Source organism: Somniosus microcephalus, chromosome 16, assembly GCF_052327205.1.
Source record: "Somniosus microcephalus isolate GS21.2 chromosome 16, FLI_Smic_1.0, whole genome shotgun sequence".
Classification (NCBI taxonomy): Eukaryota; Metazoa; Chordata; class Chondrichthyes; order Squaliformes; family Somniosidae; genus Somniosus; species Somniosus microcephalus.
Window position 1 is genome coordinate 66,264,835 of NC_141002.1, and position 27,498 is coordinate 66,292,332.

At 47.6% G+C, this 27,498-nt stretch overlaps 1 protein-coding gene across 7 annotated transcripts in view; it reads left to right on the forward strand.

The window, feature by feature from the left end:
* Nucleotides 1–17,752, forward strand: part of LOC147106243 (suppressor of tumorigenicity 7 protein homolog) — a 273,711-nt gene extending 255,959 nt beyond the window's left edge. For 6 of the 7 annotated variants that reach the window (XM_086009182.1, XM_086009175.1, XM_086009176.1 and 3 more), the window contains 2 exons: nt 123–262; nt 17,400–17,752. In XM_086009182.1, the coding sequence (XP_085865308.1) occupies nt 123–262; nt 17,400–17,495 (236 nt within the window). In that variant the 3' untranslated portion in view covers nt 17,496–17,752. The remainder of the gene's footprint in view (nt 1–122; nt 263–17,399) is intronic. The other variant, XM_086009177.1, reaches the window with a different exon arrangement.
* Nucleotides 17,753–27,498: the final 9,746 nt, after the last annotated feature.

Genomic DNA, 27,498 nt, shown 5'->3' on the forward strand with positions numbered 1-27,498 from the left:
TGTTTCTGGGCACCTGTTTTCATTTTAATTTCTCTTCCTGTTTCTTTTTGTCTCTTTTCACTTTATTTCTCTCTCTCTATTTCTTTCTTTCTACCTATCTGATGCTATCTGTTCATATCCAGCGTTTCATGAAGTTTCAGTGTATCCCAAGAAGGAGCTGCCATTCTTCATCCTCTTCACAGCAGGCCTGTGCTCCTTCACCGCCATGTTGGCCCTCCTCACACATCAGTTTCCAGAGCTCATGGGCGTCTTTGCAAAAGCTGTAAGTACCCCTGTCCAGGTCAATTCTAACACTGTTCACTAGCCTCCTGCACTTTACCAGCTCTACAAACTTAAAGGATGTTTTCCTTGAATGCTGTTAGCAGTATAGTCAAGTACAGTATAGTCATTTGTTAGAACTGTGACATTGACCTTAGTCCAAGCGTTTGAGAAATTGTATTTATTAGAGGTGTTCTTGTCATATTGTGAAAGTACTGTAGAAACATAGGAACAGTAGTAGGTCATTCAGCCCCTCGAGCCTGTTCCTCCTATGAAGGAAGTCATTGTGCCTGTTCCTCTGAGATTACTTTGGGAACACAGTGCAGCATTGTATTTATCATTTTGGTTGACTTTCTTTTGCCTGTTTTGAAAGAAAGAACTTGTATTTATATAGCCCCTTTCATGACCTCAGGACGTCACAAGACGCTTCATAGCCAATGAAGTAGTTTTGAAGTGTAATCACTGTTGTAATATAAGCAAACGCAGCAACCAAATTATGCACAGCAATGTCCTACAAACAACAATGAAATAAATGACCAGATCATCTGCTTTTAGGTGTTGGTTGAGGGATAACTGTTGGCCGGGACACTCAAATCCTTACCCCGACCCTTCAACGCTTCTCGACTTTCCTACTCTCCTGCCGCCGTTCCAGGTTTTGACTCCCCCTTAGATAAGCCTACAGCTTCCTTCTGTGCCTCTCTTGACATCCTCCGTCGGGCCCATCGAGGTACACGTTGCTGCCTCCTTACGAGCAGCAATCCAACTGCCCCATTCTACTCTCTCACCGACCTTCCCGCCCAGTGCGCCCGCTGGGGGCTAATCTCGCCAGTCTCTTTCCCGTCCCACTCACCTCTGGCAATGCTGATCCTGTGGACTCTGCCAGTGGATCGGCTATCACGGCCCTTCTCCACATCTCCCTCCAGAATGTCCGTTCACTTTTGAACAAGGCCCTTGCCATCCTTGAGCTTATTGTGGCTGATTGCATTGACATCATGGCCTTGGCGGAAACCTGGCTAACGGGAGATGACACCTTCCCCCTTAATGATGCCTCTCCTCCTGGTTATACCTTCCATCACTTGCCCCGCTCAAACCGCCGTGGTGGCGGTATAGCTCTTATCACCAAATCACAATTTGGTCTATCCCGCTAATCCTTTGCACCTTCTCCTCCTTTGAGCATCTCACCTTGTTCCACCCTTCTCACTTCTCATTTAAAATCCTCGTTCTCTACCACCCACCCAAGAACCACACCAAGTTTCTCACCAAGATATTTTCACTGCTTTCCTCCCTCAGCATCTGCTCTTTCTCCTCCGAGTTCACTGCCCTCCTATCCTCTCTTAATCTCTCCCTCCATATAAACGCCCCTACCCATATTCACGGCCACCCCCTCGACCTTGACATCTCATGTGGCCTCGCTACTCCTATCCCGGTCTGACAACGCCTCTGTTTTAAAATTCTCATCCTAGTTTCCAATCCCTCCATGGCCTCGCCCCTCCCTATATCTGTAACCTCCTACAACCCTCCAAGATCGCTGCACATCTTTAATTGCACCACCTTTGGTGGCCGTGCCTTCAGCTGCCGAGGCCCTAAGCTCTGGAATTCCCTCCCAAAACCTCTCTGACTCTCTAGCTCTCTCTCCTACTTTAAGATGCTCCTTAAAACCTACCTTTTTGTCCAAGCTTTTGGTCATCTGCCCTAATAGCTCGTTATGTGGCTCGGTGTCAAATTTTGCTTGATAAGGCTCCTGTGAAGCACCTTGGGACATTTTACTATATTAAAGGCACTATATGTATTCAAGTTGTTGAGAACTTCCCTGCTCTTCTTCGAATAGTGCCGTAGGATCTCTTTTACATCCATCTGAGAGCGCTAGCTTTAGGGTCTCATCTAAAAGACAGCACCTCATTCAGTGCAGCACAACCTCAGTACTGCATTGAAGTGCCAGCTAGATGATGTGCTCAAGTCTCTGGACTTGAACTCTTGATCCTTCTGACTCAGAGGAGCGATTGCACCCAGTGAGCCATGGCCGACACTTGGATATGGTTCTCAAGTTCTTTTTTTTACTTCCATGACCAGTAGTAAAGGTTTTTTGTTTCACTTTTCTTTTTCCACATATGATTAGCTCCTGGTTTTATTATATGGTCGGGTTAGAGAGTTTCTTGAGCTGAGGAAGATGAGAATTGTGCTCAGTTCTTTGTCGTCTCGAAGAAGTCAAGAATGGAGTCGTTTTTGAATGTTGGGTCACAAAAACTGCACAGTTCTTCAAGAAGCAAAAGATCAAGATATAACGGAACCAACCTTCATTCAGCCTTTTGTTCAAATGCAAAAACATTTCATGAAAATGACATTCTTGCATGTAAATTTACTGAATAGATTTTTAGCAATACAGCCAAAACATCTGGACATCTCAATATCACAATCCAAAATAAATAAATATATATAAATATAAATTATTTCAAACAATAGTGTGGATCAAGAACTCATGATTCTCTACATTATATTTATTAGGGATCACAGAACATTCTTGCACATTGCATGAAGAAAAATATATTCATATTTGGAAGATGAAAAGGTCTTTCAGTATTCATAAAGCTTATTATTTTAAATGATTTTCTTTTGGAGCAATGATGGAAACATCCAACAATGTGTCAAACTGTTTAGCGGTCCCAATAGTGCAGAAATACATGCTTTTACAACTGATGTTCAAGAAAAGGAACAAAGCCAGCCTGTGTTGATTGCCAGCATAGTACAGGAAACTTTGTGCTATCCGGCACCCACGGGACCGAGCTGCTGCCGTTGCCTCAAAACTTCCGGATAGACCAGCGTCAATGTTATCAGATAGGAGCTTTTCATCTCCATATCTGACAACAAAGACTGTTGCTTAGCAACAGCTTGTCAACACTCGGCCCGTGGCTTGGAAGCGTCTCTGAAGCCGTTGCTAAGATACAGAGACACCTTCCAGAGCCTGCCGTATCTGACCACAAACACTGTTGCTCAGCAACAGCTTGTAAACACTCGGCCCAGTAGCTTGGAAGCGTCTCTGAAGCTGTTGCTAAGCTACAAAGACGCTTTCCAGAGCCTGCCTGTGAAAAGAATGCTAGGAGAAGAAAAAAAACCTAACCAAAATGGCTGCTGATTTCTGCCGTTAGATCGAAGCTGCCGGACATTCAACCTCCGGATAGCACAAAGTTTCCTGTAGCTCCATCAGTTGAGTGCATGGCTTCAAGTAGAAAGCTGCAAAATTGAATGGCAAATCGTGCTGGGATTCAGCCTATTTTCCAGAGAGGATGAGTTTCAGAGATTCACAGTTGGCCCAGGAAATAGAGAACCAAGTCATTGCCTCTTTTTGAGATTGGGTGAGCAGAGCAAGGAAGAAAATTGAGGTTTCAACTCTTGGCAGTCAGTCACAGCGTCGCAATAATGATGGTTCTGTACACACTACTGACTGGAGTTGAGTGCATACAGCAACTTGCCTGCTAAAAGAGCAACTTTAAAAAATAAAAATAAATTGTATTTGCGGTATTGCAAAGAGCTGCTGGAACTTTCACATCTCTAATTTTAATAATATGGACAGATCATATGAACCAGGGAACCTTGAGCTGACAAATTTATTTTACATAGTCTTCAACCTCAGGTAACAGCTGTGCTCTGATGTCAAAGTTTTGTCAAAATCTGAACCCGGGTCACAACATGAAAGTCTGTGACCTTAACGCATCGAACCACCTGAGCCCTGGGTGTATAGTTTTTGACTTTCTTGTCCGGAGTAGTGTGCGTCCATTGTGTTACTCAATAAGTCTAATGATAGAAGTTCCCTTGACTCCAAAGTGATGATGTTCGTGTGTGGGTGCCTAAAGGACCCCTGTGACTACTGTAGACATATCAAAATCACAATTCTTTGATCTTTCGCTGACCCTTACCTTGGCTGATAGCACGAGTTCCAGTAGAACTAAACTGTGTCAAACACAAATGCTTCTTTTGAGTTAGACAGGTAAGATCTGATTTGGCAGCAGTGTGACTGAAGTTGTAGTTTACATTGACAAGTATTGAAAGATGGCTGTTGACTCACCGCCGCTGCTGTTCTGAAAGTATCTATCGAGCACTTGTATATTATACAAAGTGATAGAATGACCGTCTACTTGAGAAATGGGATAGCTCTGCAATAGAAATGGACACAAATCATTAACCATTTTACTGTAATGTAGATTATAACATTCACTTTCTAAAATGTATTTCAAATGAAGCTTTTGCACATGGCCTTAATGGTGTGCAGTCTAAAGTACAGGACCTTTGTAGATCAATGGCATTAGAACATAGAATCAGCAAACAATTCAGAATTACTTTGTGTCCTTAAGGTGCAAGTCCTTTTTGATCTTACCCTTATCTTTCTGATCGGTTTTGCTAAGGCAGAAGCAAGGTTTTGTTAGGTCGCCCTTATGTGCAAAAGATGTTGGACGGAAATGCCACAAAATCACATGATTTTTACCAAACCAGGACTACTTACATGCTATTTTCTCATTTTTGTTTTTATCTTTTTCACATGAGGGTGACCTTATAAAATCCCACTTAGAGATGCAAAGGGGCAGTTGGAAAGATCAAGGAAACTCAGATCAAAGGGTTTTCACCTTTGTGCCATGGTTATACGTGATTTATGGTGTGAACTCTGACTCTTGAGCAGAATATTGTTTAAAGTCTCAATAAAACAAGCTGGTTTGGCTCTCTGTGTGTCGGATGCCCAACTACCTTTAAAATCATAGGGTGCATGCTGTATTATGTGGCACATACACATATGTATGTGGTGGTGCCCAGTTTTCAGAGGAAGCCAGTGTTTTGCTCCGGTTTCTTGCATAGCTTTTAACTATCCAAATTCGGGAGGTGAATGTGGATAGCAAGATGCCAAGTTCACCAACCAGACGATATTGGCTCACAGTGGCATGAGTTCAAGTTTCAGTGAGGTGCAGATACCTTGTAGATAATTAGCGTTCTCTAGTCTGACACGAACACATAGGAGGGAATTTTAACTCCCCCACCTCTCACTGCTCCCACTTGCGGAAACCAGACGGTGGGGCAGTTAAAATGGAGTGGGCGACTTAGTCACTGGCTTCCCGCCTTGCTCTGGTCGACTACAACTTTAAATTGGGACACCCGCCCAAAGCTGGTGGGGTCCTCCTTTAAATACGCAGATTGGGATCCGATGACTCCATTGGGGCCTGACTGCCATATTAACCTGAGGCCTGGGCAAGGGGGCAGTGGAAGCTTTCCCGACAGACCAAACTTGCTGGGAACTAGATCAAAGGCCGGAAGAGGTCCAGCAAGCTAAGTTTCTTTTAAAAAATGTTAAGTTTCCTTGTGGCCAGGAGTAGCAGGAGTGCCTTGGTGTGGTAAACCACTGTATTGTATATTGCCACCTCTGGGTGGCGCTGTGTATGGAGGCATGCCTCAGCTGACTCCACCCACCACTGTGTGGGTTTCGTTCAGACTTGTTCAGTCACTCACGAAGAAGCATGGTCTCTTCTTAGCTAATAAAAGCCTTATTCATCTCTTCTTTCGACTCGTCATCTCTTCTTCGACTCATCACCTTTTATGAAGTAATTGATAAGCGTATCAATTTTATTAGCTAAAAGTTAAATGGCGACACCTGAGGAGCAACAACAGCAACGGATACAGCAGACATTGCTGAGAGCCCTCAGACCACCACGCCTGGACCTCGACCCTCAAGATGTGGGTGCATCAGCCAAGTTTGAACACTGGCTGAGCTGCTTTGAATCCTTCCTCGCAATCTCACAGGTTACAGAGGAAGATCACAAACTGAAAATTTTGACCGCCCAGGTGAGCCATCAAGTATATATGCTAATCCAGGACTCTAATACGTACGTGGCGGCCCTCGAGCTACTAAAAGGGCAATATACGCGCCCAGTGAACACAATTTACGCCCGACACCTCTTGGGATCCCGCAGGCAGCAACCGGGAGAATCGGTAGGGGCATTTGCACGGGCGCTACTGGCACTCTGCAGAGACTGCGATTGTAAAGCGGTAACGGCTGTGGAGCACGCGCAGGGACTCGCCTGTGATGCCTTCGTCAGGGGCCTCCAGTCAGACCACACCCGGCAGAGACTGCTAGAAAGCAAGGAACCCGACCTGAAGACGGCCATTGCCCTTGCGCTCTCGTTAGAGGAGGCCCACCGAAACCTCGAGGCATACCCCCGTAACGGCGCCGAGACATGGCAATCGAAACCGTGGGACACGGGACCGCCGCCCCCGGCACCAACCGCTGCAGCGACCCAACCGAGACAGCAGCCTCCGGTAAGAACTGCTTCGATGCCCAGTAACCAGGCCCAAAAATGCTATTTCTGTGGCCAGTTAAAACATCCCAGAGCGCACTGCCCAGCTAAGACAGCTACCTGCTCGGGCTGCGGGAAGAAAGGCCATTACGCTAACGCCTGCAAGGGGAAGCCAGCCAGCAGCGCAGCGTGCGGGCCGTGGGAGCAGCCATCTTATCCGCCATTTTGTGTACCCCCGGCCGCATGGCATCCACCGCCATCGTATCCAACGCACTCAACCGCCATTTCGTCACCGGAACCGACCACCGTCTCGGCGGATGACTATAGTGACTCACTAAGCCACATACTGGCCTCCGTGACGCTGGATCAAGGCCACCCTCACCATCTATCCAGCTCCATGATGGATATCGCGGTAAACGGCCGCGCCACCAGTTGCCTGATCGACAGCGGGAGCACAGAGAGTTTCGTCCACCCCGACACGGTACGTAGCCACTCCCTCACGATTCTGCCAACGCACCATCGCATTTCTATGGCGTCCAAGTCCCAGTCAATGGACATCAGCGGCTACTGTGTGGTGACCCTGTCAGTAGGGGGCACTGAATATCAAAAATTTAAACTGCTAGTCCTGCCCCGTCTTTGCGCTGCCGTCCTGCTAGGGTTGGATTTTCAGTGCCACCTTAAGAGTGTCACACTAGCATACGGTGGACCCCTCCCCCCACTCACAGTCTGCAACCAACAACTTTTAAATCGCCCGCTGCAAACCACCTGCAGCCTTTCCACATTAAAAGTCCCCCCCCCTCCCCTGTTCGCTAACCTCACCCGCGACTGTAAACCCATCGCTACCAAAAGCAGGCGGTACAGTGCCGGGGACAGAGCTTTTATCAGCTCTGAGGTGGAGCGGCTCTTGAAGGAGGGCATTATCGAAGGTAGCACTAGCCCCTGGCGAGCCCAGGTTGTAGTCGTTAAAACCACTGCAAAACGCCGCATGGTAATCGACTACAGCCAAACCATAAACCGGTACACCCAGCTGGACGCGTACCCCCTCCCTCGCATATCTGATATGGTCAATCAGATTGCGCAATACAAAGTATTCTCCACCATCGACCTTAAGTCAGCGTACCACCAGCTGCCCATCCGCCATGAGGACCGCCAGTATACTGCCTTCGAGGCAAACGGCCGCCTCTACCACTTCCTTAGGGTCCCCTTCGGCGTCACCAACGGGGTTTCGGTCTTCCAAAGGGAGATGGACCGAATGGTTGACCAGAACGCGCTGCGGGCAACCTTCCCCTATTTGGATAACGTCACCATCTGCGGCCATGACCAGCAGGACCACGACGTTAATCTAGCAAATTTCCTCCGTACGGCCCAACGGCTGAACCTAACGTACAATAAGGAAAAATGTATGTTTCACACCAAGCGCCTGGCCATCCTCGGCTGCGTGGTGGAGAACGGAGTCATCGGGCCCGACCCCAACAGAATGCGCCCCCTAATGGAGCTACCCCTTCCCCACTGCCAAAAAGCACTGAAGAGATGCCTGGGGTTTTTCTCCTACTACGCCCAGTGGGTGCCCCTCTATGCAGACAAAGCCAGGCCCCTCATCAAAGCCACCTCCTTCCCCCTGACACCAGAGGCGTGTGCAGCCTTCACTCTTATCAAGAACGATATCGCGAAGGCCGCAATGCACGCGGTGGATGAGTCCATCCCCTTCCAAGTGGAGAGCGATGCCTCCGACTTCGCCCTAGCCGCGACCCTTAACCAGGCGGGCAGACCCGTGGCCTTTTTCTCAAGGACCCTCCAGGGCCCCGAGACGAGACACTCCTCCGTCGAAAAGGAGGCCCAGGCTATTGTAGAAGCGGTGCGTCACTGGAGGCATTACCTGGCCGGGAAACGATTTACCCTGCTCACTGACCAGCGTTCAGTAGCTTTTATGTTTAATAATAAGCAGAGGGGTAAAATCAAGAACGACAAGATCTTGAGGTGGAGAATCGAACTCTCCACCTACAATTATGATATCTTGTATCGGCCAGGGAAACTCAATGAGCCCCCAGATGCCCTATCACGTGGTACATGCGCCAACGCGCAGAGTGATAGGCTGCAGTCCCTCCACAATGACCTCTGCCACCCGGGGGTCACCAGGTTTTTCCATTTTATCAAATCCCGTAACCTGCCCTACTCCATCGAGGAGGTGAGGACCATGACCAAGAGCTGCCAAATCTGCGCCGAGTGCAAACCGCACTTCTATAGGCCGGACAGAGCAAGCCTGATCAAGGCCACACGCCCCTTCGAACGCCTGAGCGTCGATTTTAAAGGGCCCCTCCCCTCCGCTGACCGCAATGTGTACTTCCTCAACATAGTTGATGAGTACTCCCGTTTCCCCTTTGCCATCCCTTGCCCAGACATGACCAGTACCACGGTCATCAAGTGTCTGAATGACATCTTCGCTCTGTTCGGGTTCCCCAGCTATATACATAGCGACAGGGGCTCATCGTTCATGAGCGACGAACTTCGGCAGTACCTGCTAACAAGAGGTATCGCCACGAGCAGGACCACCAGTTACAACCCCCGGGGGAACGGCCAGGTGGAAAGGGAGAACGCGACGGTTTGGAAGGCAGTCCTCTTAGCACTAAAATCTAAGGGCCTTCCGACCTCCCGCTGGCAGGAGGTCCTCCCTGCAGCGCTTCACTCCATTCGGTCACTGCTTTGTACTGCCACTAATGCGACCCCTCATGAGAAAATGTTCGTTTTCCCCCGGAAGTCTACATCGGGAACCTCGCTACCGGCATGGTTGACTTCTCCTGGGCCCGTCCTACTGCGGAGGCACGTGAGGACGCATAAAACGGACCCCCTGGTCGAGCGGGTGCACCTCCTACACGCCAACCCCCAGTATGCCTGGGTGACATACCCAGACGGGCGGGAGGACACGGTCTCCATACGAGATCTCGCACCCTCGGGTACCCCTGAATTACCACCGTTATCCCCCTTACCACCGTTATCCCCCTTACCACTGTTATCCCCCACCACCCCTCCCAACCCAACCCCTGCAGACGGCATGCCAAAGCCCCAGGAATCTTCGCCAACCACCCAGACACCAGACCCGACGTCAGATGCTGCAACACCACCGCCGCCACCACGACGATCAGGACGTCAGACAAGGCCTCCTGATAGACTTAACTTGTAGTACCCTTCACCCCGCCGGACTTCACATTAAACAAGGGGTGAATGTGGTAAACCACTGTATTGTATATTGCCACCTCTGGGTGGCGCTGTGTATGGAGGCATGCCTCAGCTGACTCCACCCACCACTGTGTGGGTTTCGTTCAGACTTGTTCAGTCACTCACGAAGAAGCATGGTCTCTTCTTAGCTAATAAAAGCCTTATTCATCTCTTCTTTCGACTCGTCATCTCTTCTTCGACTCATCACCTTTTATGAAGTAATTGATAAGCGTATCACTTGGGCCGCCTTTGCCCGGGCTTAAATCCCCCCCCCCCCACCCCCCCAACACCCAATCGGGGGTCCTCCGTGGCGGCAAGCTGAGGCCTGGTCATTAAAATCATCTGAGCCTTGTTTCATTCCTGACTTCCGGGTGCGCTGCTCGCTTTGTGCACCCCCGCACCAATCCCGCCTGAACTTGTATCTTTAAGTTGCAAGTCCTTTTTGATCTGTGCTTTCCCTTTTTCTTTCTGGTCAGTTTTGATAAACCAGAAGCAGAGTTTTGCAAGCTAACCCTTACATGCAAAACTATTGTATTGAAAAGTACAGTTCATGCTTGACATTTTAGAAGAAACATTACAGATTTTTTAATATAAAAACAGAAAATGCTGGAAACACTTAGCAGGTCAGGTCAGATTGTTTAATAGTTGGTGTCTATTCTTATCTATCCAGTTGTAGCCAGAGAATCACCTGCAATGGCTTCTTTTCCCACTCCCCCACCGTCACCTCTGGAGTCCCCCAAGGATCTACGCTTGGCCCCCTCTTATTTCTCATCCACATATCATCTGAAAACACAGCGTCAGTTGCCACATGTACACTGACGACACCCAGCTCTACATCACCATCACCTCTCTTGATCCCTCCACTCTCTCTAAATTTTCAAACTACTTATCCGACCTTCAGTACTGGATGAGCAGAAATTTCCTCCAACTAAATATTGGGAAGACCAAAGTCTTTGTCTTCAATCCCCACCACAAACTCCGTTCCCTGGCCAACGTCCCATTCCTCTCCCCTGCAACTATCTGAGGCTGAATCAGACCAGGGAGCACAAAACCAAGCCCATTCCTGACACCAGAAGCTGCTGGATAGTGATTTGGGATGGGACTCGTGGCTGATTTTCTCCTCCTTAATCCAGGGTCTAATTGTAACACTCTTACTGCCACCCTGCTAAAGTCAGCTAGCTCAGTATAGACTAGGGATTGAAGCTGGAACTTCCTGCTCTTTATGGCTAAGTTAATCACTGGGCTAATTCTTTGATACATTGGGGACCCTCCTTCACCCGGTGCGGAGGGGAGCGAGCAGGCAAGGGGACCTCCTCGTGGGACTGCTCCTGGGCCTGGCCAAAGTGGCCATCAACAGGTCCAGGCAGCAGGGGGTCGTTCAGCCCAACTGCCTGCCTCTCTTCCACGGCCACGTTCGCACCCGGGTGGCCCTGGAGATGGAACACGCGGTGTCCACCGGCACGCTCGAGGCCTTCCGCGACCGGTGGGCACTACAGGGACTGGAGTGCATTATCAGCACCGGAAACAAAATTTTAATTTCATTTATTAAGTCTCAGTTGTAGTATTTTCGGTTAAGTTACAGTTTTTTAGTTGATGCACCAAAACAGAATTGGGGACCCTCCTTGTTGATTTCTAACCTGTTCTAATATATTGATGACTAGCTGGGGAGCCCCGCGTTGCGAGGGCAATTTTGGGGCGCTTGGTCTCCCTGCCCCTGTGTGTCCCCCCTCTCCCTGTCATGTCCTCTCCCTGTCCTATCCCTCCCTCCCTCCCCTCCTCTCCGCTCCCTCCCCTCCCCTCCCCTGTCTCCCTCCCTCCCTCCCCTCCCCTGTCTCCCTCCCTTCCCCTCCCCCGCTCCCCCACTCCCCTACCCTCCCCTCCCCCGCTCCCCCACTCCCCTCTGTCCCTCTCTCCAGCCCCTCCCCCTGCCTAGCGCCTGAGGTCCGGAGCTGAGGTCCCCCGTGTATCGCGCGGCTGATGGACGGCCGCTGTGGGCGGGCGGGCGGCGCATGCGCGGTCAGTGCGGGCGGCGCGAGCCCCCCGCGATTTCCCGAGGTTCACCCCCCCCCGCGATTTCCCGAGGCTCTCTCCCCCCCCCGCGATTTCCCGAGGCTCTCCCCCCCCCCCCGCGATTTCCCGAGGTTCGCCCCCCCGCGATTTCCCGAGGCTCTCCCCCCCCCCCCGCGATTTCCCGAGGTTCGCCCCCCCGCGATTTCCCGAGGCTCTCCCCCCCCCCCCCCGGCGATTTCCCGAGGCTCGCCCCCCCCCCGTGATTTCCCGAGGCTCTCCCCCCCGCGAGTTCCCGAGGCTCTCCCCCCCCCCCCCCCCGCGATTTCCGATTTCCCGAGGCTCTCCCCCCCCCCCCGCGATTTCCCGAGGCTCTCTCCCCCCCCCCCTATTAAATTGTTATTTAATTCCCTAACACATCATTAAAATATTTACCTTAGTTCCCTAACACACAGAAAGTGTGGGGGAAAAAATTGTGAAAAATCAAGATGGCGGCCACTCACCTCGGTTCAGAAGGATAAGGCCCGCCCCCACACGCACCGATTGGTCGACCAGTCAGGTCACCGAAGCGTAGGATTGGTCAATCGTCGAGTCACTCGACACTCAACTGTAGGAAGGAACCCGCCGTCCGATTGGTGGACCTCGACGTCACACGGTCGCTAATGAGATGCTAATGAGCGGAACGCTGAACGTTTTTGGGATACCGCGGGCGGGATTTTTGTCCGGCCGAAACGTAAATACGCCTATGACCGGTCCGGAATCGCAAGCTTTCTTTTGAGGCGACGCGCGCGTCGGTACGCTCTGTAACTTTCAAACGTATAGAGAACGGACAGACAGACATCGGGACAGACAGAAGAGCCGTTATATATATATAGATGAAGAATGTTACCTTGCAAGGTGTCAGAAACAATCAATTTAAAGCTTATCTTTAATTACTGACAAAACAATTGAATCAAGTTATAATGAACAGTGATTGCTATAGTTGAGAAAGTTTAGGCCAACTTTTAACTCTGATGGTTTGAATTTAATCTTAAAAGTCAAAGGCCTAGAAATTCAGTGGGCTGCGCCACCCGTTAACGCCTTAAGAGGGCGCTAAGTGGGTCGGAAGCCACTGGCCACGCCTCCCGCTAAATTTAGCGGGACACTAATGGTGGCGCTAGCCGTTAGCGCTGCGCCGCTACCGATGACGTCATCGGTGTGTGCAGCACCCCGCTGACGCCCCGATCGTGATATTTAGATGCGCCCCCTGATTTAACGCCGGACGCTATGTGCGACCAGTTCAGGGGGGCCTACCTGCGGCGGTAGAGGCGCTAATTAAAGGAGAGGTGCGGGGCGGCCATTTTTGTTGCTGGCCACCTGCCAGCACCTCTCCGCGCTGCCGTCCCCCGCCTCCTGAGCCCCCACCCCCGTTCCAAGAGCCCGGCACTTCTCCTCGGTGCCGGGCTCCTTTGCCGGCACTCGCGATCCTCGGGGGCCCAGCTGGGCCCCAGATCGCGCTGCACAAGGCCCCTCCCCTTTAAGAAGGGGAGGAAGGCCTGCAGTACTGCAGCGCGACATGCCGCAGCATGTGGCGCTGCGGCACGTTCCGCAGCGATATTCAGTTGCAGCACCCCAAGAGGGATGCGGGGCGCCTCCAGTAGCGCCGCGCTTCCCTTTGGGGCGCTCCAACTGAATTTCCGGCGGGCGGCCGCGACTGTTTCCGGGGCGCTACTTTTAGCGCCCTGGCGAGGCTGGCGCCCTAAACAGGGCTATAGTCAATTTCTAGGCCAAAGTCCCTGTACAAAAGATGTACCAGAGGGATTTATTTACAAAGTCATGCAGTGTTGTTTTCAATAAGTCCAATTGAGATGGTGAAAATACAGATGATCATAATTGAAGTGTCACAATTGTGGTTGCAGATACCTGTGAACAGTGATGAAAATAAATTGTTTTTTGGGAATTTAAGGATGAGGTATATTTGAATTACCAGATATGGCAACTCAGTGTTTTAGAAATGTGTGCTGGATCAATCTCTTGGGCACTGAGATATTTCCACAATTATTACTACAGGTATAATGTTATGTGCTAACTGCAAAGTGCAACCGTAACACTTTTCTAAAGAAAGAAAGAGTGTCTTGCATTTATATAGCGCCTTTCACAACCTCGGGACATCCCAAAGCGCTTTACAGCCACTGAAGTACTTTTGAAGTGTAGTCACTGTTGTAATGTGTGGATTTAGTGTTAAGAATAAAAGCCCTTCGTCTATGTTCAGCATTAAAAATAAATCCTTGACAATCTTTTACATTTAATTATACTCAGTTTGCTGCTTTCTGTAAAGTGCATTACAAGAAAGGACGCTGGCACAACGAGTAGGTTAGCATCTGCTTTTACAATGGGTGTGTTTAGCAGTATAGCGCAGCAATGGGGTGAATGTCAATATTGCCTGAGGCCATATAAAGCATCAAACTGTGGGTCCAGCAATTATCTGATTGTAAGTCTTACATTCTTGAATGGTATCTGAAAGATGTGGGGCTTTCCAGCCTGCATGTCGTGGGAGGAAACCACAGTTGCTTTGAATAAGTTCCGGCATTTTACTTCGTAATATCTCATTCCCACTTTAGTGTCTCAATGGGCATTTAATTTGCTAGAATTCGCTCACAAATCTGATACACTCCTGCTTGGCTTTGTCCCACCCGCCTCTTAGCTACTGAACAGAGTTCAGTGGAAGGATTTGGAGCCAATTTTTCTCTGCTTTGTGCATCCACAATGCAGGTTTCACTAGTGCACAGCAGAGGAAAACAACAACAACAACTTGTATTTATATAGCACCTTTAATGTATGAAAACTTCCCAAGGCGCTTCACAGGAGTCTTATAAGACAAAAACTTTGACACCGAGCCACATAAGGAGAAATTAGGGCAGATGACCAAAAGCTTGGTCAAAGAGGTAGATTTTAAGGAGCGTTTTAAAGGAGGAAAGAGAGGTAGCGAGGCGGAGAGGTTTAGGCTGGGAATTCCAAAGCTTAGGGCCTAGGCAACAGAAGGCACGGCCACCAATGGTTGAGCGATTATAATCAGGGATGCTCAAGAGGCCAAAATTAGAGGAGTGCATATATCTCGGGGGGGGGGGCGGTGGGGGGTTGTGGGGCTGAAGGAGATTACAGAGATAGGGAGGGGCGAGGCCATGGAGGGATTTGAAAACAAGGATGAGAATTTTGAAATCGAGGCGTTGCTTAACCAGGAGCCAGTGTAGGTTAGCGAGCACTGGGGTGATGGGTGAATAGAACTTGGTGCGAGTTAGGACACGGACAGCCAAGTTTTGGATGACTTCAGGTTTACGTTGGGTAGAACATAGGGGGGCCAGCCAGGAGTGCATTGGAATAGTCAAGTCAAAAGGGCAAAGACCAATTTATGCTAGTTCTCTTCCTCTCTTGCACATAATACACATTTCTAGCGGTATGCCTGGCTGTGGGTGAAACAGGTGGGAACATTTAAATTAAATGTGGATCATGTGGGATTGACTTCAGACTACATCCCGTGTCATTTTCCTGGGTTTCTGTCTGGCAGAGGGCCAAACATAGAAGACCAGGTGAAAATGGGTCTTAGATGTTGTGTTCTGTCCCCTTGGGAAAGTTCTTTAAATTTCTGGGCCAGTAAGGAGGATCAATGAGGCTAGAGGCCATCTGGTTGATTTTGGACAGCAGTCCCAGGGAGGCGGCCATCACCACTGCAGCAGATCTCTCAGGCCCGCAGCAGTGGTCGTGTTTACTCCCCCAAATTTCAGGATACGCTCGTTTCAAGGAGTATTGCTGTCCCGCGGGTAAGCCAGAGCATGGAAATGACCGCTAACTGCCTGAGTTGTGTACATAGGGGAGGAGGAGGAACATTGGGCCCTTTTGAAGTTTTTTAGTATTTAAGAAAAAGTACATCTGCAAATACTGTATGAGTGTACCCACTCTCACATACTATTTCCGGTCACATTGCACCTTTTTCTTAATTGTTACACTTTATGGCCTAGAAATTGGGTTTTGGCGCAGCGACGGCTTTAGCGCCGGAAGTTAGTGCCGGAGCTAAGTCGCGCTGGGCGGGCCAAAAATTCACTAGTTCTGCGCCCAAACGGCTGCCGGCGCTGCTGAAAGCTGTTTGCGCCTGAAAACTGGCACTACGCGCTGAATTGCGGCGCTATTCCGGCGCTGCGGCGCCCGCTGCGGTGCGGCAGGTTCGGGAAGTGCAGGCCTCCTCCTTCCCTTAAGGAGGAGCTGCCTGCACCCGGCCGCGGCCCGCGAAAATCATTGTAAAAATGAGCCCGGCACCTCGGACAAGTGCCGGGCTTGCATCTGTCCCGGGGGGGGGGGGGGGGAGAAGTCCGGGGAGGGAGCTGCGGCCAGGCGGCCAGCGGGAAAGCGGCCGGCCGCCGCGGGGCCTTTAATGCGCCGGCGCAAAGTCCAGTAAGGCACCTCTGCCAGAACGTTGCTTGCGGCTGCCACGGGCGAGGCGGCCGCAAGTCAATTTCGGAGTTCGGGCGGGTTACCATGGCAACCAGGACGCTGCGCACACCGATGACGTCATCGGTGCCGGCGCAGCGCTAACGGCCTAACGCCGATTTAGGGACCCACTCAATTTCCAAACTGGCCATAACTCCGGCGCTAGGCCCTCTAGTGCCTCAAAAGCGGCGCTAAGCCTACCGAATTTCTAGGCCTACAGTGCTTCTCCCAGTGGGGGTGGCTCTCAAAGCAAGACCTGAGGTGGGTCTGGATCAGGTTGGAGTTCTGCTAGAGTTGCGAAATTGAGACATTAGGTTCCAAATCGACAGTTGGATTCAACAGAATCAGCATTCAAATCTAATGTTACTGTAGAATAATACATGAGGTGCTATTAATTACTGATTAACTGCTTACAAACGGACCTGTTGATTAGTCAGTGGATTTATGAACTTGATTTTGTGACCTGAAATAGTATGATGTACTGTCTGGTTGCACAATTGGCAAAGTTGTTCCTCAGGCAATAATGACTAAATCTTCTGAGATATTACTCATTAATGCATCCGATGAAGGGAAAAAAGAATGTGCATTTAAATAGCAGCTTATCACATCCTCGGACATCCCAAAGCACTTCACAGCCAATTAATTGCTTGAAGTGCAGGCACTGTTGTTTTAGTAGGCAAAAGCAGCAGCCAACTTGTGCACAGCAAGGTCACATAAACAGCGAATGAAATGAATGACCAGTTAATTTCTTTTGGTGATGTTGCTGAAGGGAGAACTGTTGGCCAGGATCCCAGGCAAACTCCCTGCTCCTCTTCCATTAGTACCAGCTCATCCAAAATTTGGCACCTCTGACGCTGCAGAACTCCCTCAGTACTGCACCACAGACAAGTCACCATTAAATGAGACGTTGGTCCCATTGAAATATTGTACTTAGAACTGCATTGCTTTCTGAAGAATGAAACACAGACACAGATTGCACTTTGTAGCTGCAATGGAGAGTCTGTAAAAGCTCTACTTTTTATGTGCACTGAAGTAATCTGCAATTATTTGAATGAGACTAACTGCTGAAATATCCCTTTAAATCAGTGTCTCTCAAATTCACTTTCTGTATTATTGAGCATTTAATTACTGCACTTATTCTAAATTCTCTCCTTAAATGAGTATTTTTTCTGTTATTTTTCTCCGCAGTTTCTCAGTACACTGTTTGCTCCATTAAACTTTGTGATGGAAAAGGTTGAAAGCATCTTACCTTCTAGCCTGTGGCATCAATTGACACGGATCTAAAAAGAGAGGAGCTGTGATAGACTGACTACCATGACACCTGTGCCAAGCTCACATCTTGCAGCGTGCAAGACAGCATGAAAAAAAGGATGAAAATCTGTGACTTAAAGACTCTATATGTTATGTTTTGTTCTTATGTGAACATGTTTTCTGTTGTACCAAACAAAGTTGTTGTTGTTCTATTTTATTATTTTGCCGTTAGCAAAATTCTACAAAAATAAACAAAAAAGGCCCCAAAAATAAAGTTTAAATTTTGTGTAAAATAAGTGGAATGGCACATTTCTTTGACATTGTATTGTGCAGTCTCTTTGTCCCATTTTTATTGCACTTTCTCCCCTATTACACACAATGTACCATTTCTTACCCGATGGGAAGGACAGGCGCTCCTGAGCCTTGCCAACTCCCAGGTCTAGAAATTCAGTTGGCTGTGCCACCCGTTAGCACCTTAAGAGGGCGCTAAGTGGGTCGCAAGCCACTGGCCACGCTAAATTCAGCGGGACTCTAGTGGTGGCGCTAGCCGTTAGCGCTGCGCCGCTACCGATGACGTCATCGGTGTGCGCAGCGCCCCGCTGACGCCCCGGCCGCGATATTTAGAAGCGCCCCCTGATTTAGCGCCGGACGCTATGTGCGACCGGTTCAGGGTCGCCTACCTGCGGCGGTGGAGGCGCAATTTAAAGGAGAGGTGCGGGGCGGCCATTTTTGTTGCTGGCCGCCTGCCAGCACCTCTCTGCGCTGCCGTCCCCGGCCTCCTGAACCCCCCCCCCCCCGCCCCGCCCCGCAGAGTGCCGGCTGTGTTCCAAGAGCCCGGCACTTCTCCTCGGTGCCGGGCTCTTTTGCCGGCACTCGCGATCCTCGGGGGCCCAGTTGGGCCCCAGATCGCACTGAACAAGGCCCCTCCCCTTTAAGTAGGGGAAGAAGGCCTGCAGTACCGCAGCGCGATGTGCCGCAGCGTGTGGCACTGCGGCACGTTGCACCATGATATTCAGTTGCAGCGCCCCAAGAGGGATGCGGGGCGCCTCCGGTAGCACCGCGCTTCCCTTTGGGGCGCTCCAACTGAATTTCTGGCGGGCGGCCGCGAATGCTTCCGGGGCGCTACTTTTAGTGCCCCGGCGAGGCTGGCGCCCTTTGGGGCGCTACTGAATTTCTCGGCCCCAGTCTTTTTTGGGGGGAGGTTACATTTTTGAGCTTATCAAGATGCCAGTGCTGGGGAGTGGAGCACTCTTCATTTCTGGCTTTTAGTGTCAACTATCACCATGGTCGAATGCAAAATAAAATTCTCTCGACTGTGCCTTAATCCCAGTCTCACCACACTATCCCTATTCACAAGTCTGAACATCTCCATTTACCACACCAGTGTTCGGATTGGTCTCTCTGAGTAAGACTGCATTTTGTAGAAATTAAGGAGAGATTTGTTTTGTGGGCCCTTGGCCACTAGAAACTGGTTGAATGCCAAACGAGCACCAATTCTAGTAGCACCTTAACAGCTAATAGCAATCCATGCTGGATTTAATAGGACAGTGTGCTAACCATTGTGCCACTTACTCTAGCACGCTGACACTTTTGATTAGGCTACTAGAAGGTGTGAAGAGTGAGTCAGAATGCCTTGCCCAAGCCTTCAATTATTTTCTTCATTCCAATGGAGAACAGCCCAATCTCTGCTTGCAGTCTCCTTCATAGCAAAGCTGAGATCAATAACTCCCATGGTGACCCTCGGGACAAATCTTTGCCTTATTACTTTAGTGGACTATCAAAAGAATGGGCTAGTGTGTCACTTACAGATACTGTACTTTTAAACACTAAGCTTACATAGTAAAATAGAAACATAGAAGATAGGAGCAGGAGTAGGCCATTCGGCCCTTCGAGCCTGCTCTGCCATTCAATGAGATCATGGCTGATCATCCAAATTCAGTACCCTGTCCCTGCCTTCTCCCCATATCCCTGATCCCTTTAGCCTTAAGAAATATATCCAACTCTTTCTTGAATATATTTAATGAACTGGCCTCCACCACCCTCTGTGGCAGAGAATTCCACAGGTTCACCACTTTCTGGGTGAAGAAATTCCTCCTCATTTCAGTCCTAAATGGCTTACCCCTTATCCTTAGACTATGACCCCTGGTTCTGGACTCCCCGGCCATCAGAAACATCCTTCCTGCATCTAGTCTGTCCAGGCCTGACAGAATTTTATAGGTTTTGATGAGATCCCCTCTCAATCTTCTAAACTCCAGTGAGTATAAGCCCAATCGACACAATCCTCATACGTCATTCCTGCCATCCCAGGTATCAGCCTGGTGAATCTTCGCTGCACTCCTTCCATGGCAAGAACGTCCTTCCTCAGGTAAGGCGACCAAAACTGCACACAATACTCAAGATGTGGTCTCACCAAGGCCCTGTACAACTGTAGCAAGACATCCTTGTTCCTGTACTCAAACCCTCTTGCTACGAAGGCCAACATACCATTTGCCTTCTTAACCGCCTGCTGCACCTGCATGCTTACCTTCAGCGACTGGTGCACAAGAACACCCAGGTCTCTTTGCACTTCCCCTTCTCCCAATCTATTGCCATTCAAATAATAATCTGCCTTCCTGTTTTTGCCACCAAAATGGATAACCTCACATTTATCCACATTATAGTGCATTTGCCATGTTTCTGCCCAATCACCCAACCTGTCCAAATCGTACTGGAGTTTCATGACATCCTCCTCACAGCATACCCTCCCACCCAGCTTTGTGTCGTCTGCAAATTTGGAGATATTACATCCAATTCCCTCGTCCAAATCATTAATATATATTGTGAACAGCTGGGGTCCTAGGACCGATCCTTGCGGTACCCCACTAGTCACTGCCTGCCACTCGGAAAACGACCTGTTTATTCCAACTCTTTGCTTTCTGTCCGCCAACCAGTTCTCTATCCAAGTCAATACCGTGTCCCCAATCCCATGTGCCTTAATTTTGCATGCTAATCTCTTATGTGGGACCTTATTGAAAGCCTTCTGAAAGTCCAAATACACCACATCCACTGGTTCTCCCTTATCTATTTTACCAGTTACATCCTCAAAAAATTCCAGTAGGTTAGTCAAGCATGATTTACCTTTTGTAAATCCATGTTGACTTTGTCCTATCCTGTCACTGCTTTCCAAGTGCTCTGCTATTACATCTTTTATAATGGACTCTAGCATTTTCCCCACTACCAATGTCAGGCTTACCGGTCTATAATTCCCCGCTTTTTCTCTACCACCTTTTTTGAATAGTGGGGTAACATTAGCTACCCTCCAATCCATGGGTACTGTTCCAGAGTCTATCGAGTTCTGGAAGATGACCAGCAATGCATTTATTATTTCTAGGGCCAGTTCCTTAAGTACCCTGGGATGTAGATTATCAGGCCCTGGGGATTTATCGGCCTTCAGTCCCATCAATTTTCCTAACACCATTTCCCTACAAATACTGATTTCTTTCAGTTCCACCCTTTCATCAGACCCTATGTTCCCCGGCATCTCTGGGAGGTTATTTGTGCCCTCCTTTGTGAAGACAGAACCAAAATATGTATTTAATTGATCTGCCATTTCTTTGTTCCCCATTATAAATTCCCCTGATTCTGACTGCAAGGGACCTACGCTTGACTTCACTAATCTTTTTCTCTTCACATATCTATAAAAGCTTTTACAGTCAGTTTTTATGTTCCCTGCAAGCTTACTCTCATATTCTATTTTCCCTTTCTTAATTAATTCCTTTGTCCTCCTTTGTTGAATCCTAAACTGCTCCCAATCCTCAGGATTATTGCTTTTTCTGGCCAATTTATATGTCCTCTCCTTGGATCTTATGCTATCCCTAATTTCCCTTGTTAGCCACGGTTGAGTCACCTTTTTTGTTTTATTTTTATGCCAAACTGGGATGAACAAATTCTGTAGCTCATCCATTCAGTCTTTGAATGTTTGCCATTGCCTATCCACCGTCAACCCTTTGAGTGCCATTCCCCAATCAATCCTACCCAACTCGCTCCTCAGACCATCGTAGTTTCCTTTATTTAAATTGAGGACCCTTGTCTCTGAGTCAACTACTTCATTCTCCATCTTAATGAAGAATTCGATCATATTATGATCGCTCCGACCCAAGGGGCCTCGTACAAGATTGTGAATATTTTAAATGGAGTCCTTATTGTAGGTGTACATATAATAGGAAATTTATACAACAATTATGGCCATTTAAAGAAAGAGCTTGCACTTATGTAGTGGCCTTCACATTCTTGGAAATCCCAAATCAATTCACAGCTAATGAATTGCTTTTAAAGTGTAGTCTCTGTTTTGTAGGCAAACGTGGCATGCAGCAAGGCCCCACAAACAACAAAAGATAAATGACCAGTTAATCTGTTTTAGTGGTGTTGATTGAGGCATAAGTGTTGGCCAGAACACTAGGAAAGGTCCTTGCTCTTTGAAAAGTGGTATGGGATCTTTTACTTCAACTTGACTAGGCAGACGGGGTCCTGGTTTAATGTCTCATCTGAAAGACAGGTTCGTGAGGTAGTATTGTTACTGTTACAAAGTTTGTAATATAATTATAAGGTTTGTAATATAAAAACATTTGAAAACTATGTATTTCACAATAATATGATTAGGCTTACCTATATAATTTTTTTTAAACAAAAAGGCCTAGAAATTCAGTGGGCCTTGCGCCCACTTAGCGCCTAAAGAGGTCTTTTGCGCCGGCGGGGTGGTAGCGCGGAAATTGAGTGCAGCGGTATTGGCGGCGGTAGCCGTTAGCGCTGCGCCGGGACCGATGACGTCATGGGTGTGCGCGGTGGCCCGTAACGCCCCGAAACCGCGCCGATCCCCATATTTATTTGCACCCGCCTCCTCCGAAGCGGGCGCAAACAGCGAACAGAAAACGGGGCCGTCCTGCTGCCATAGTGGGGCGCTTTAAAGCTGAAGGTGCGGCCGGCCGCTTTTTCGGCGGCTGCCTGCCCGCACCTCCTTCCCCGGCCTCCTCCACCCCCCCCCCCCCCCGCGGCATTGCCGGCTGGTTTCCGAGGAGCCCGGCACTTCTCCGTTGTGCCGGGCTCTTTTGCCGGCACTCGCGATCGGGGCTCCGGCCGTTGCAGGCACCTCCCCCTTAAGAGAAGGAGGAGGCCTGCAGTACCGCAGCCTGCCGCACCGCATCGGGTGGCGCTGCGGCAACTAGCGCGCCGATATTCAGTTGCAGCGCCCCAAACGGAGGCGGGCACACCCTGGTATAGCGCCCGCTTCCGAATTGGGGCGCAGAAGACGAATATACGGCGTGCGCTAATGCCTCCCCGCCCAGCGCTAACTTTTGGGCGCGAGCGAGCTGCCCGCGCCCAAGTGAATTTCTAGGCCAAAGAATTTTTTAAAAATATTAATAATCTGTAGATTGTCCTTGCTATACACTTGGCTAGGAAATCAGGTGTTAATTTTGTTCATTAGTGTTGATTGTGGGGGTACATAGGGGATAAACAATACTGAGTGGAGGCACAGCAGGAGTTACACTCTCCTAACTTCGGCAGTTTGATAGGTTTGTCAGTAAAACCCAGCACAAAAATTATTTTTATCGGCTTTTGGTCACACCTTGTGCACTGTAGAAGGGAACTATTAGTTATGGCTGTTGTGATGCTTAAGACCCAGGATGTTGGTGACAAGTAAACAAATTCTAGATGAAGAAAACTCACCCAACCACTGGTTTAGGCTGGTGGTATGGGTCCAGTATCTGCTGAGATGTGTGGATTCTTATTATCAAACTCGTGCCTCTGTCAAGTAATTTACCAGATTTTGAAGGTGGCATACAGGATACAGTAGCATAGTGGTCATGTTACTGGACTAGTAATCCTGCACTAATGATCCAGAGACATGAGTTTAAATCCCACCAAATAAATCTGGAATAAAAAGCTAGTATCAGTAATGGTGACCTTGAAACTACCGGATTGTCGTAAAACCCCATCTGGTTCACTAATGTCCTTTAGGGAAGGAAATCTGCTGCCCTTACCTGGTCTGGCCTATATGTGACTCCAGAACCACAGCAATGTGGTTGACTCTTAACTGCCCTCTGAAATGGCCTAGCAAGCCACTCAGTTATATCAAACCACTAGGAAAACCTTCACCACAAGGACTGCAGTGGTTCAAGAAGGCAGCTCACCACCACCTTCTCAAGGGCAATTAGGGATGGGCAATAAATGCTGGTCTTGCCAGCGACGCCCACATCCCACGAATGAATTTTTTAAAAAGTCGGTTTTTATTTTCTTATCGTTTTAGTCGATGTTTCTACATATGCAGCAAATTTCAGAATCATAAATTGTTGCAATATTAAAAGAAAAACTGCATGTTTACTTCCTAAAACTGATAAAATAAAAAATTGTTAAAAATTATACTTGAAAGAGCATGAGGCATGATTCAGGAAAGGAGCCATACATAAAATACTTTTAATTTTCACTTTTAAGGGTGATTTCACCAACTTATCTTGGGCTTAATTTGAACAGAATTCAACATTGTAGTGTCCTTACTGAAATTGTAACAATACAAAAACCCAATTGTTTTTTAACCTGATCTTATGATTCAATTACTTATCCTTGTAAGGGCGACAATTTCAAAGAGTAGCTTATGTAAGTGTGATTGCAGTTTCTGCTGCACTGCCTGTGCAGTGAAACATTCTCACCCCCGCGGTGCTGTATGTGTCTCATTACTGCAGTAGAAATTAATGTTTAGTGTGGTGAATTATGTGATAAAGTAACCGTCCTTTACTTTTTCGATTTAGCTTAACTTTTCCCAGTTCAAAATGTTTCAGTTTTAAAAAAATTGCCTCAAAACTGAGTACTGGACATTGGAGGAAGAATTTGAGGTAAGTGTTTTTACAGGTGGACATATATCATTTAAACTGTAACTGAGATTTTGAACCCCTCCTTGCAGTGGCTTTCAGAAGGTGCAATGGAAATGGCTGGAAGGTAGTTTAACTCATTCATGGTATTTTGAAAAGTTATTAATGAAGTGTTTCTACCAGCTTTGACCACCATCAATATTTGCGTTGGTTTTAAACTGCTCAAAACACTAATAATTTCTGTAAATAATGGTGAATATTCGCAGGGGCTCATCCACCGTAACTTCAGGGGATAGAGCTGCAAAAACGGCGGAAACCCCCACGGAAATTCAGCCCCAGTGACTAAAAATAGGTGCGTGTAAATGTGTATTCTTCTTTAAGTGCAAAACTCTTCACCTAAACATCAGAAGTCTCTTGATTTGATTCACAGCCAGAAAGATCATTCTGGGTTGTGACTTGATCAACAAGTGATTATATTACCAAAGACGGAAATTTGATCTCCACCAGCAATCGATTAAAGCAGGAGGTATTGTCTGGAAACTAGGTGGTTCGCAGCAGGGAATGGAAATCAGTGCATATCACCAGCACTTTGTTTACAATCCTTGGACTAGACAATTATAGAGCAACATTCATAGAATCCTGGGAACAGGTTGATTTATTTTACACTGCTTGTAAATCACTATCCCCAGCTTAGGGAAACAGACATAAAATAGACAAGTTTTTTTTATAAAACTTATATAAAGCAGAAGATTTCAGCTCAAACCAGCCCCCAGTGAACAATGACATTTCAGAAAGCAATAAATACCTAAGACACTGGGGTAAGTCAGTAGGGGTACTGTTCAAAAATAAACCATCAATAAATATATGTCTCCATCAAAAAACACTTAGCCATCCACATTTTTTTTGGAAGAACATAAATAAGCATGTAATGAGAAAAGTTTTGGCTCATCAAGCCCACTCCATTTATAGACCATGTACAATCTACCCTGTCATGGACTTTACCTATTTAATCTTGGGGAAAGTTCTCCATAACCTATTCCCTGATCTTGAAGGTAAGTAGTTTACTGGCTAACTGTTACCCCTAAAGAAATAAGAGCTCAGTACATCGCCTAAACTGCTTTGACCATGAGCACAGTTTCTTCCTCTTATAAGCACAGAGAAGAAAACAAATGACAAGAAATTGCAAGCATTAGCTAGGTGTGGTATCCAGTATACCGTGCGGGCCCTGGCTCTAGAGACAGAAGCAATCCAAACACTCAGCCACTCTCTGGTTGCAGGTGAATGTGTACATAATTTCATTCTCCAGCCACACTCAGATTTTGAGGTGGTTGTTCAAAAATTGAAACTGAATGGGATTGAGCACCAATAGACTTGGTCCAGACTCGACCGACTCTTGTGTAACAAGCTATTTTAAAATTCTAAAGTTTAAAAAATGTTTATGGCATTTTACGTTACAATATTCAACATTAATAATTTATAGGACATTGTTGTGGAGATAAAGAAGTTCAGTAAACTATAGCATTTGGGTTACAACTCTAAGATACTGCGCCATGGAGTTGCAGGGACAGATCAGTGGCGATCACAAAAGAAGAACAATATCTTGTATAAAACAAATAAATCATACAGATTCACAAAAACCAAGACAGCTGAATGTATAGTAAACTTGTCTTTTATCTAAACTGACATGCAGGAACTAGATTCCAATCTAGATAAAGATATGTATAAAACACAACTCATTGCATTTTCATTGTCCAAATGAATAGTGTATAAGTTACAGTGAATGGAGTGACCATGTGAGGATTCTGAAGCAGGAAGACCGAGTGATTAAAGGGATAGCAAACTTAACTTCCACCTTTACAGTTATGCAGGAGTTAAGTTAAAATCCTGATGATTATAGCGCATAAAATGCATCTCATTGCATGCAGGTGCAGCAGGCGGTTAAGAAGGCAAATGGTATGTTGGCCTTCGTAGCAAGAGGGTTCGAGTACAGGAACAAGGATGTCTTGCTGCAGTTGTACAGGGCCTTGGTGAGACCGCACCTTGAGTATTGTGTGCAGTTTTGGTCACCTTATCTGAGGAAGGATGTTCTTGCCATGGAAGGAGTGCAGCGAAGATTCACCGGGCTGATACCTGGGATGACAGGAATGACGTATGAGGAGAGATTGTGTCGATTGGGCTTGTACTCACTGGAGTTTAGAAGATTGAGAGGGGATCTCATCAAAACCTATAAAATTCTGTCAGGCCTGGACAGACTAGATGCAGGAAGGATGTTCCCGATGGCCGGGGAGTCCAGAACTAGGGGTCATAGTCTAAGGATAAGGGGTAAGCCATTTAGGACTGAGATGAGGAGGAATTTCTTCACCCAGAGAGTGGTGAACCTGTGGAATTCTCTGCCACAGAGGGTGGTGGAGGCCAGTTCATTAAATATATTCAAGAAGGAGTTGGTTATATTTCTTAAGGCTAAGGGGATCAAGGGTTATGGGGAGAAGGCAGGGACAGGGTACTGAATTTGGATGATCAGCCATGATCTCATTGAATGACGGAGCAGGCTCGAGGGGCCGAATGGCCTACTCCTGCTCCTATCTTCTATGTTTCATGGCTCAAAGAAATAATGTAACAGTTAAGGCAGTGTGAACTGAGTAACTTATGAATCCAAATAAATCTGAAGGAAAGCACATTGGTTGAAAATATATCAATCTTGCCTTCGAATTTATAAGTGTGCAGGAATCAACACCTTACCTCTTCTATGTCCTCTCCCTCGTCACCTCTGTTCCCCTATTGTTCCACTTTACCCAAGGAGGTGCTTCTTACATCTATCTGAATCTATACCTGTAACTGTGCTAATGAGGCAATCTAGGAAACAGACTGCTTCCATTTCAGCCCATCCGTAATCTACCAATTGCCATTCTGGTGTAAATTAAGAGGAAAATCTAAGTTATCTCTAATGACTCACCCATCAGGGGTTATGCTTAGGAAGAAAATAGTTAACAACTCAACATTGACATCTGTGACATGAAAAGTTTATTTTGGTATTAAGATATTTTAATTTTAGTTCAGTTCAGTGTGAGGTTGAACTCAAGGTCAACCGAGGAATTACATTGCCACTGTACGTCATTGCAATTGAAAGTTTATGAAAGTCAGTTCCATATACAAATCTTCTAGTTTAGCAGGTAGGTTTTAGAAAGGGTGCTTTA